Here is an 11,687-nt window from a genome sequence, read left to right as displayed (position 1 = left end):
CCCCTGAATTTGTGATCTGAGAAAAAAAAAAATTACTCTCAAATGTTCATGTGGTTAAACCCATTATATCACAGTTTTGCTTCCCTGCAATTCAGGGACAGAGAGCACAGCTTCTTAAAGAGTAACAACAACTGTGGAGCAGTAACACAAAGCACACAGGTACAGCACAGCAATGCTTGCAGATGTATACACCTACACCGACATAATTAGAGAAGAATTCCTCCCAAAACATTAGAGATGCAAGCAAAATAATGGAAAATAGTCTGTTTACACAACATATGTTGGCATCTTAATTGCAATAGCTTTTTCCCTTGCTTCCAAACTTATCCCAACTCCCCTAATAGTATTAAAGATCTACTGGTATGCAGGTGAGCAAACTGTATGTCTTCAGAACTACTGCTTAGATAGTCTATTCTAACAGTTGTGTTTCTCTTTTTTTCTGTGGTGGGTTTATTGTTGTTTGTTTCACAGGTGAAGGGGGAAAAAGAAGGGAGGGAAGGAATTCTTGGAAAAACAGAAAACAATATTTAATTATTTACTAACAGAAGCATTAACTAACGGTGAGAAAGGATCTATCTGTTTGTCCTTTCTCCTGAATCCAGTGAGCCACTGTATAAAACAAAACTTATTTACAGACTGTCAATCCTTATCTGTCTCAGGAAGAAAACCTTTTCAGGCAGAAGCCTGAAAATGGAATTAGGAAAGAGGAAAGAAAAAGGAGGGAGAGAAAAAAATCCTTAGTCCTTTATGAACTAGAGATTCGTTCTCATCCAAATGCTTGAAGTGAACAAAAGAATTTCTCCCTACTTGCTACACTGCTTCATGAACCCTCATTAAATCCAACAACTAAGAGAAAAGCAGTATTTTTGAGGATGTAAAATAATACTTAAGGAGCCATGAACAATGACTTTTTAGCTACCATTTCTTAACAAGAAAAATAATAAAATGAAGTACTAAGCCTTCCCCCAAGCAGTCAGGCATCATTTGGTCTTTCCCTATCCAAAAAATATTTTAAAAATGTTTTCAAAGGCAGTAGGACATCAGTTTTTAAGGATTCAAAAAATAAACTGGTTTAAACAATTCAGAACAGCTAAATTCAACAGCTAAATTCAAGAATAGGTTACAGATAGAAAAGTGGCAAACTAGGAAAAGCTGCCGCAGTAAAACATAAGAGAACACTGTCATAAATAACCATAAAGACTCAAAATGCAGAACGGACAAAAGTTGGTGATCAAATGGAGTAAGTTCATGACAGCAGAAGCAGTAATACAGGAAGTTATGCAGGCATTTCTAAAGGGAACACCACGACAACAGCCTCAGGCCAACCTCCAGGAGCCAAAATTCAATCAGGAACAACAGCAGCCACCCCAGACTTGCAAAACTGGTATCTAATGCTACCTCTCCTCCTCATCAAGAACTTAGAAGTGATCCTGAAGTGCAGGCTTAAGATTGTTCATTTAGGAGAAGATACACAGAGGGGAGAGTATTGCAGAAACACATTTTCTTTTTACATTTATACCATGTTAGTCTTACCATAGATGATTCACAGCTGAAAGAGACTTGCTCTCTTCCATTTTTCCCCCCGATTCACACAAAAGAGCCAAACAGAAGGCCCACAAATTCACTTAATGGTTAACAGTTGTCCACGTTTTTGGGTTTTTTTTTGTTTGTTTGTTTTTACAGACATGAAAGGCTCCAGTGTTGAACAAGGACTTATAAATCAAAGTTGAGAACTGGCACTTCAAGTCTACTCACAAAAGATACCAAACGCTCAGACATTCTCACATGTATACCCAGATTTAAATAAGAGGGCTCCAAAAGTAATGCCTCTTATTATATTATGTTTGCCCATGATGTCAGAGGCAGATGTTGGTAGCGTGGCAGTAGAGGTTGAACCTTCCCACCAAAATCCTGTTACATTTTGTTGCCATGTGACATATAGTAGCAGAGGGGGAGTATGAGAGAATGGTGTCTGACATGGAAGTACATATGGAACAAAGGTGGATCATTGAATTCCTCAGACAAAACGGCAATCAGTGACATTCACTGACACTCGCTGAATATTTATGAAAACCAAACAGTGAATATAAAGCACTGTAAAGCAGCTGTTTCAGCAGTGGTGACTGTGGATCATCTCCATTGGTGCAGAATTTTACAAGCATGGCATGCAGGCTCTTATTCATCACTGGCAAAAATGCAGAGCTAATGGTGGTGATGATGACAAAAAAGTGTTTTGTAGCTAAGAATTTGTCTTATCAAATGGTGTTATTGTGCCTTTTATCTCTTGCTTTTCCACTGAAATAAATAGGAGGCATTACTTCCAGAGCAACCTACATAGCATTTGCGGATCCCACAAAATAAACAACCAAACTACGTCTTGACATTTCACAGAGACTGCAATAATTAGCAGAACTATTCAGTTTCATGACATGTCATCTTGCTTAACCGAAGCTTTTTGCTCTCCTTACCTTGTAAACATTAGCAGAAAAGATTCAAACAACTATATTCTGCACAGTATTTTTTGTGCAATGTTCCTGCTCACATAGATCAAGTAAATGTTCTGCCTACCTGTCGTAATGTAAACTGAGGACAGAGTAGGAATTATAATTCATTATTTTGCTCAGTGAAAAGTGATAGCCTGTGGTTTATAGAAAAGATAACTTCTATATATCCATCTAAAAAACATTTTAACATAAAATCCTATCTTTAAAGGAAATTCTGGAAGAGAAACTGGACTTTAGTCATCGATACAGTGCAGCATTTGCCAGTATTAACACACTAAAGTATTTAATTAATGGTAAAACAAATTGCTCTTTTAGCAGTATAATTATTAATATTCTAAATATTAGAGATCCCATAAATATTAACCACCACTGTTAGAAGACCATGTTTAGAGAGAAACCCAAAACAAATTGTGATTTCTGATTATGAGCACAATGAACTTGAAATCTCCTGTTTTACAAAAAAGCTCTACCCTCAGTTCAGTTCTCAAGTTTAGAACTAATTCTGAAAAGAATCTGGGCAAATCAACACATTGTGTAACCTAACTCAGAAGTGGCATAGTTTATAAACTGGAAAAAAAACCCACAAACTAATTAAAGCAACAAAGAAAACTAAAACACACTGTAACTGATTTTGCACCAAACAGGCTGGGTTTTTGTTTTTTGTTTGTTTTGCTGAGTCATTAGCTCTCCTATCTTCCTGCCATTTATGATGACCTACCAACATGAATTCCAAATCCACTAGGTTGTTTTTCCAGAAAAAGGCAGGGCCAATATTATTTGTATGCACATTATAAGCAGCCTTATCATACAAATAACACCAGGGAATGGCTTTACTAAAACAACATTTTTTATATTTATTTTAAAATCATGGTAGTCTTACTTATGAAACTAAAGGAAATAAACTTGCTTTAAAAAGAGACAGGAGAAAGTGGTTTGTCTATGAAGTTATTTTACTTACACTGAAGAATGCTTAATAGAACTACTGCCTGAATCTTTATCATTTATTAAACTAAAAGTATCTGTTAATACTACACAATTCCAAAAGGTCAAACCTATTTAGAAATATGAAAGTTCAAAAAACATGATAGCATTTTCCTGACACTCAGTAAATTGCTTTTCACTAAGATGATCTGTATTTCAAAATGGATCAGGCAGCTTTACCAAAGTGCAAAGGCACTCTAGTTAATGAGAACTTCCCTGCTGCATAAACCTGAACAACCAACCATTTTATGCATCTGCTATCACTACTGAGGAAGCTGCCTGCTTTTGTAGGCTGTAATATAATGTGAATTTATTGTTTTGAATAGGAGTTGTTTGATTTGAAATCTCCTGGGACAGCAAGCAAATTCAAATCGTAATAAATCACATTTAAGAAGGAACAATTTTCACTTTGAGTGATTGGGGTGGGCTAAAATGAACTAAAACAGAAGAATACTTAGTTATTGCAACATCTGTCAATTTTTAAAATTGTGAAGTCCCCTGCAAGTTAAGTACTTTCCCTTTTCAAATCCATCTTTCCAAGCATTCCCTTTTGTTTTTTTCTGTGGCCCGGAGAAGCTAGAATTACAATTAATCCAAGATTCAAGAATTGTGAATGAAAAGAAAAACAGTAGTTCTAGCTTTGTTTGAATTAACTACTTGGAAGCAGAATTAGCCACACATTACAATGTGTTGATTATCATCATCTATTTCTAGGTTGGAGAAAAGACAAGGGTAAAGAAAATCCTAAAACTAACCACGTGCATTTCTAAAATCACTTTCAAAATAAAAAGGGTTATTATTGGATGCCTGCTAAACTGTCATTCTTTTACTTCTGAACTGAAACTTCAGGACATCTACTTTGTGGAGTAGAGTCACAAGCTATGCTGTAATGAAGTGCTAAATGCCAGCAACAACATGTTGCCTACTAGATAAAAAAAGATGCTTTTGAAATGTGGTATAAGTGCTAACCTGCAATATATTTCTGCTACATACATTGAATAAATACAAGAAAGCAAACAAAAATTTCACCCAAATTATATAGAAAGAAACCAACTGAGGAAAATAGAAACTGTACCTGAAAGAAAAGCCAATTTTTTCTTCAGAATGGGTAATATTACTGACGCTTCCATTCTATTTCAGGTAATTTTCACAGCTCTGAAACACAAGAAGTTGAAGTTGTAAAGGAGGGGTAACAAATCAAAATGTTTCACTAGAGAGCACTCCGGCCAAAACACTCGTTCTCCTCTGAAGAAAGTACAAAACAGAATCCAAAGTACTGTTAGAAAAACAAATCACCTACTTGCTTGGTCATTCAGACATAAAATAGAACATGTGAATAAAACTAGTGCTCTCATCTACATTTTCACAGTCCATCCTACATCACCAGGAATATTACTATGAAATAACTTTTGCTTCATTTGTATCAGGACACCGTCACTACCCTGCCATTAGTAGATCTTCAATTAAAGAAAAAAAATCTAACAGTTAAAATAAACAAGTCTAACCTACAGATGGAAATGCTTTGTGCTCCTTTTGTCCCCAAATCTCTTCCTTTGTACAACTTTGTGTAAAAAAACTGCAGTTCATTGTGATTAAACATCGTTGTTTCATTGACTATGAACAGGATGTCGGCACTGCAATCTCCTTCCTCCTCCAGGTGCACAAAGCAGCAACTCATGCCCGTGAGTATTCCTGAGGTCATGTTTTTGCTATGCCCCAGAGCACCTCATACAGCACTTTCCTAGTAACAAACTTCACCTGAGTGTCAGCAATCACACCCTCCCCTTCCTCCTGCACCAAGATCAGCATCATAATTCAATTATTCACCCCAATTAGACAAACTTTCAAGAGAAAAACCTTTAAGAAAACAGATAAAACCCAACTGTGAAAGAGTTGAGACAACCCACTCATATTAGACAAGAAAAATCACGAAAACAAACATACTGCTTCTTCAGAAACTGGTTTCATACTGAAGAAATACTTTCTCCCCCCATTAGTAAACGTCACAAAAATGACATGCAAGTTACTCAGCCCGTGACATTAATTTGTAGTTCAAAGCACTTCGAGAAACATTTCCTTTACTGGTCATAAGTTGGTAACTGTTGTACTTAGTTTACTCTTTCAGAAACAAAACTCAAAATGTTTAAGCAAACATATACTTCTGCTGTTGCAAAATACAATCAAGAATTATATAGAGGAAATGTATTAGAAGTGACTCTACTGATGAATGTCTTCTATGACATGTTGCATGAATTGCTAAGTTTTAGCAATAACATCCCAAGACATGCATTTGAAACACAGTACTATTAGTATTAGTACAGCTAAGAGATGATTACATATATTGGTAAAAGATATAATTAAAGCAAGGAAATAAAAGCATAGAAAAAACAAAAAAACATTTGCAGATTACAACTGAGTAAATTAAGCAGCAGAATTTAGTAAAGAGCCAGTCCTGAACATTAAGATGTAATACTGACAGACATATCAAATGCAGTGAGTTTACATAAATAAAAAGAATGACTTTGATGCAGCCTGACTAGGGCCCCAGCCATTCAAAAAAACTCCAGCCTGAGCACTGGCAAATGACAAGCTGCAAAAGAACAGAAATCTTTCAGAAAATGAAGTTCTGTAGAATGCTGAAAGGATACAAGATATCTAAGGAAAAAAAAGTTAATACACTTGTAAAATGTGAAAATATGAATACACAAAAAATTATGGCTGCATTTTTCAAGAATATACAAAGAAATGACCAAATCCTCTTGGAAACTTAAATCAGCTTAAACTTCAACATGAGATTTCAAAAATCATTGGATATGAGCAAAAGACATGTCAAGGGGTTTATACCAGCAACATAACAGATAACATTTATACATATGCACACATTGGGCTACTACTAGCCACCTTCCACTGAGTTTTGTTTTCATTCAGAGTACTAAGTGCAGATAGAGATTAGTTCCTAGAAAATTTCTCTGGCCTCCTCTTTCTCTTCTCCTTGTGTTCAAACCCTGACAATTTACTACTTCATACACTTCTGTCTGTGAATCTATATTTGCAGATTAGAATTGCTGTCATATATAGTACTATTGATGCCATATAATAATGTCAGACTCCTTTCTGTACTTGCACCATTTACTTGGTACCGTTCAACACCAAGCAAAATAGTGATACTATATGGAAGCAACAAACAATTTGGTCATAGAACATGTTTATCACACTGTGAAGACTTTCAGCCTGGAAGAACTACTACCCATTCTCTTTAACAAAAACAAAAATATTCACCATCTCCTAATTACATAGGAGTCAAATAAGCACAGCAATACAACATGCTTATCATGCACTTGTAATCCACTTCTAGTCCCACGCTGAACTCAGACAAGTCACACATTTACATCAACCACCAGATGAACGTCTTCCACAAGTAGTGTGTGGACTTACTGCCCTAGCTTTTAAGCACATATGCAAAACAAAGAATAGAGACCCAGGAAAAGAAATAGAATGCTGGTCGAGGAGGAAGCTTCATGAATCCTTCATTTTATCAAGATGCTCCCCCTGAGGCAGCATTGAAGGTGCAATTGTTATTTTATATTAACTCCTACTGCGTAACTCATGATCACCAACCCAGTGGGAAAGTTCTTATTTACTTTATCCTTTTAGCTACAGCAAGACCCAGAGCTCCTAAGCATTTCTTATTTTAAGGAATATATGAAATTAGCTCATAATCCTTACATGAATCAAATTTCCTTCTCATACACCTTAAGGAGGAGGAAAAAAAAACATTGAAGTTAGTATTGGTTATTTTTACATCCCCACGTGAAAATCTCTGAACTGAAGTTTATGAAGAAACATATTCCCGCTCCTGTAAAACTCAGAAGTGAGCTAAACTCTAATTCAGGATTCTTATGGGCTTGGGCTTTTGGAGAGGGCTGCTGGCAGGTTATTTCATGGCTGTTTGGGAGGTGGTAGGTATTGTTGTTGTTATTGTTTTTTAGATTCCACTTTGCCTTGAACCAAATGTCTCCCTAAAGGGAATTAGTTCCAGGAAAATGAACTGAACAAATCAAAGAAACTGTGATGGAGCACTTCTGCCCCCCCACCTTCCTCAAATAAACACTTACGTAAATGTTACATTTACACAATTTAACCTCATACAAGATACAATATGTATAACACTGGTGTGTTATTGGCATCAGTTTCTGGGAAGTAACTCAGGTCCCTAACCACAGCAGGCAGACCAGCAGGCTACCCGTGCTCGGGGAGGGAGCTCAGCTGTTCCCAGTGTTGGTAAAGCCACAGGGTGAACGAAGAGAAAGCCCAGAGTGGCCTTTGGTCACAAAGGAACCAAGCAAAGGAACTAAAGTGAGAACAGCTCCTGGAGAAAGCTCTGCAGTGCCAACTTACAAGGAACAACATTTTGTGAATACTAGTAGGCTCACCCTTCAAGACATTCCATCATACCTTATTTATCACAAAGTCTTTAGAAAACTTCAGCATTTTGTTTTTAGGTGCAGCCCTTTAACTCCTCTTACTCTAAAACCAAAGGGAGACAGTAGGCACCAAGTTCTGCTCAGGCTGCTGCTGTTGCCCTACAGCTGGTGTAAATACAACCTACAGACCACTTCTGAGAAGTAAACACCAGACATAGAACAGCAAAGCTGAGAGGAACCTGAGGTCTCCAAAAATCGCAGTTACATGCCTGAACCTACCTTTCCGCACCTCCCCTACCCCTTAAAAGTGATCTCACATATTTACAAAAAGAATCAACTCATATGAAGAAAAAGGTAAACCTAATTCTGCACAAAAAAAAAATAACCTAATTCAAGATAAGTCCCAAGAAAAAAAAAAAGCCCAAGTATTTTTTTTTTTTTTTTTTCTTTAATTCCAAGCTCAAGGCTTCAGATTGAGATCTGGAGCTCTGCCTGGGTACTTCTGTATTCATGTACACAAATAGAACTTTTTTCCCTGGAAAAAAGAGTTAACAGAATCCAGATTGTAAGTGATCTAGGGGAAGTGGGGAAAGAAAAAAGAAGGAACAAAACTTCAAACAGGGCACCCGAGGTAAAATACATTAAGTTTTCCTTTTCTTGATGAAACAATGAGCTTCACTGCCAACAAAAAACCCACTGACTTTTTTTTTTTAAGCTAAGAAACAGAAATAACACTTTTTTTAATCCTCCCTCCCTGTTCTAATGCATGGTGATTCACAATGTTCATTACCACCCCTTAGCCCAAATTTCCCTATTTAAGTGACTTTGTTATTTATGCATACAAAACACACTTCCCACACTACAGAAGGAAGCAAACAGAAATTCTGTCTTTCAGGAAACTGCAGCTCAATGCAGCTTGCACTTTAAACAAGTACTCAGATAAGAACCCTATTAAATCTTCCCGTATGCTGCAGACAAAAAGCTGTGGGCCGTTACACAGAACACAAAACTCAAGAATGACTCCAGCAATCATTCTGGCCTTCCCATTAGAAACTAAACCATGCACGTAGCTAAATAGCTTTGATAGTATTCTTTTTTCTTTCAGATGCGGAACATGCACCTGGTAAGGATTTTTCCCTTTCCACCTTAAGTTATACATCAAAGTTACGACAAATGGATTTTATTATAATCAAGAACAAAAGCAAAACTTCCACACTCACACTTCATAATCATCGCACCTTCACGTATACTAGTGTTAACTTACTGACTCCAGTGAGCATGTTTCTTTGCTGTTAGCAAAACAAATTTATTTCGTTACATGGTTTTCTGCCACAATATTGGCAGTGTTCATGGATCAAACTAGTTCTTTTGTTCCATGTTTCCTGTAACCAAAGGAAGTATTCTGTTCATTGAGAGTGAAGGGAGGTGAGTCAGAATTGTAATTTAAACACCTGCCCTTTGTTCCAGAAACTCCTGAAGTCTGCAGTTACCTCTCTTCTATGAGAGTTCTGACATGCTCTATCCAGAAGAAAACTCTACAGCAAGCTGTCTGAACACACTGGAAAAAAACAACTCTTTAGGATTAAAGAAAGGTTTACTGCCTCTCACTATCTTTAACACTCCAGAGAATCTCAGGATGAATGAAACTAAATGCTATTTCTCTACTGGAAAGAAACAATTTTAAGAGATCCTGTGTTTACTTTCCACTGACAGCATTCAAAGGTACATCGATAAGCAAAATCACACGTAAGTATACTTAGTCCTGTAAATAACTAACATTTGGAAGACGACATGATGACAGTATTAAACTGACCATCAAGCTCTCAATTTAGAATAAGGAAGGTCAGGAAAGAATGACGTGATTTCAACACTGTAATGGTGTCTAGCTGAAAGAAACTAACCCAGCATTTACTCAATTAAAAAAAAAAAAGCATTTGAACTTAAAGAAAAAAGCTAGAGAAGGGAAAAATAATAACACAAGAACACTGAAAAGAAGAGACCTTACTTACAGAAAGTGAACTTCTACAAGAGGCTGAATTTCATCACTTCCCAACCAGAGACTAACCTCAAGTGTTACAGATAACAAAACAAGTTAAAAAGATTAAATACATTTGCTATAGATCAGAAACAATCCAGAGTGCTGCATGCCCACCTCCAATCTGCTTGAGATGTGGTATTTTTATTGGCTCTATTATAAAATTTCTGTATATAGGAAACATGCTAACAATGAAAGAACTACAGCGAAGAACTCACTGATCTCATTTAGAATGACCTTGGCTTTCAGGTTTTTAAAACAATACACCTGTGTTCATCTTCAGCAACGTATTTGCTTTTTTGAATATTTGCACAGAAATATCGGAAGATTAAATATTTCAGGCTGCACTCCCATGCAAAATCAAATTGTGACTAGGCAGGCTGCATCCCCTATCATTTCTGAGCTCTGGGAAAAGTCACAGTGTTTGATCCAAGACAATTTGAAATTCTAAAAATACTTTCTAAAAAACCACAGAAAGCACTCAAAATAAAAGCTGTGTGCATTGCAAAGTCAAAAAGCATCATTTCTGATGAATGAAGATATCATTTGCTTTTTCTACTATATGTCTTCAGTTTCATACTATAAAATTAAGAAATAACCAGATGCTGTTTAAAATCATTTGAAAAGACTATTAAGAAGGTAGATGAAGTTCATGAGCTTGCACTGACTAGGTGACTGGAAGTAAGATGTCCTGAACACACTAGAGAACCTGACTGCAATTAACGTGTTTTCTCTCTAGGCAATCCAATGAGAGCCACTGGTGAGAAACCATTAACAATCAAAATGAATTCAGGATCAGGAAGAATTACTACGTACACAATTATAGAATCAAAGAATCATTAAGGCTGGAAAAGACCTTTAAGATCAACTAGTCAAACAGCCCACCCACAACCAATACTGCACACTACACCACGTCCATAAGAACTAAACCTACCCTTTTTTCCTTAAACCTCTCCAGAGACAGTGACTCAACAACTTTCCCAGGCAGCCTGTTCCAATACCTCACCACTCTTTCAGGGAAGTTTTTCCTAATATCCAACCTGAACTTTGCATGGTGCAACTTGAGGGCAATCCCTCTCATCCTATCACTGCCACCTGGGAAAAAAGGCTGACCATTGCCTCACCACAACCTCCTTTTAAGTCGCTGTAAAAGCGAATATTTTCCCCTGAACCTTCCATTCTCCTCAGCCCACTCCTCATAAGACTCATGCTCCCAATCCTTCACCAACTTCATTGCCCTTATCTCAACATACTCCAGGGCCTCGATGTCTTTGTTGTGAGGGGTCCAATTGCTCAAATTCATTAGATTTGAAGCGCAAAGTAGATTCTTAAATGAGTCTGTCTGTTCAGGAGTACCTATTGCAAGTTTCAGAAAACTAGTAATTGCATTATTTTCTCGTCACATATCCAGCAATACAGAGTAGTTGATCTGCTAAACACAAGATGAAAGCTCAAAAAAAAAATAATCTGGTTTCCATTCCTTGTCCTGCTATGAAATATACATATGGTTTTCAGCAAGTCATTTATCCCTTTTAGTCTTCATTCAATCTCTCCATCTGTAAAACGGAGATGTTATGCATTAGTTCCCTTTTTGAAAGAGCATTGTGATGTTTAATTCATTAATGTTTTGAAGACTTGAGAGAATATAAGGAGTTCCATAGATTTGCCTATAAATAGCCAAGGAGCAGATGGGCAGCTACATTCAGAACTGTAGCAGCTTGCAAGTCCAGACACAAACAATTG

General features: G+C 36.8%; 1 protein-coding gene across 2 annotated transcripts in view; it reads right to left on the bottom strand.

Annotated features, from left to right (window-relative positions):
- The window catches only part of SESTD1 (SEC14 and spectrin domain containing 1), a 37,122-nt gene extending 32,482 nt beyond the window's left edge, over nucleotides 1-4,640 (bottom strand). For both annotated transcript variants that reach the window (XM_010713543.2, XM_010713544.2), the window contains exon 1: nucleotides 4,561-4,640. In XM_010713543.2, the coding sequence (XP_010711845.1) occupies nucleotides 4,561-4,615 (55 nt within the window). In that variant the 5' untranslated portion in view covers nucleotides 4,616-4,640. The remainder of the gene's footprint in view (nucleotides 1-4,560) is intronic.
- Nucleotides 4,641-11,687: the final 7,047 nt, after the last annotated feature.

Source organism: Meleagris gallopavo, chromosome 7 (genome assembly GCF_000146605.3).
Source record: "Meleagris gallopavo isolate NT-WF06-2002-E0010 breed Aviagen turkey brand Nicholas breeding stock chromosome 7, Turkey_5.1, whole genome shotgun sequence".
In the NCBI taxonomy this organism is placed as follows: Eukaryota; Metazoa; Chordata; class Aves; order Galliformes; family Phasianidae; genus Meleagris; species Meleagris gallopavo.
The sequence above is the reverse complement of the archived record's forward strand: the minus strand, read 5'-3'. Positions and strand labels throughout refer to the sequence as shown.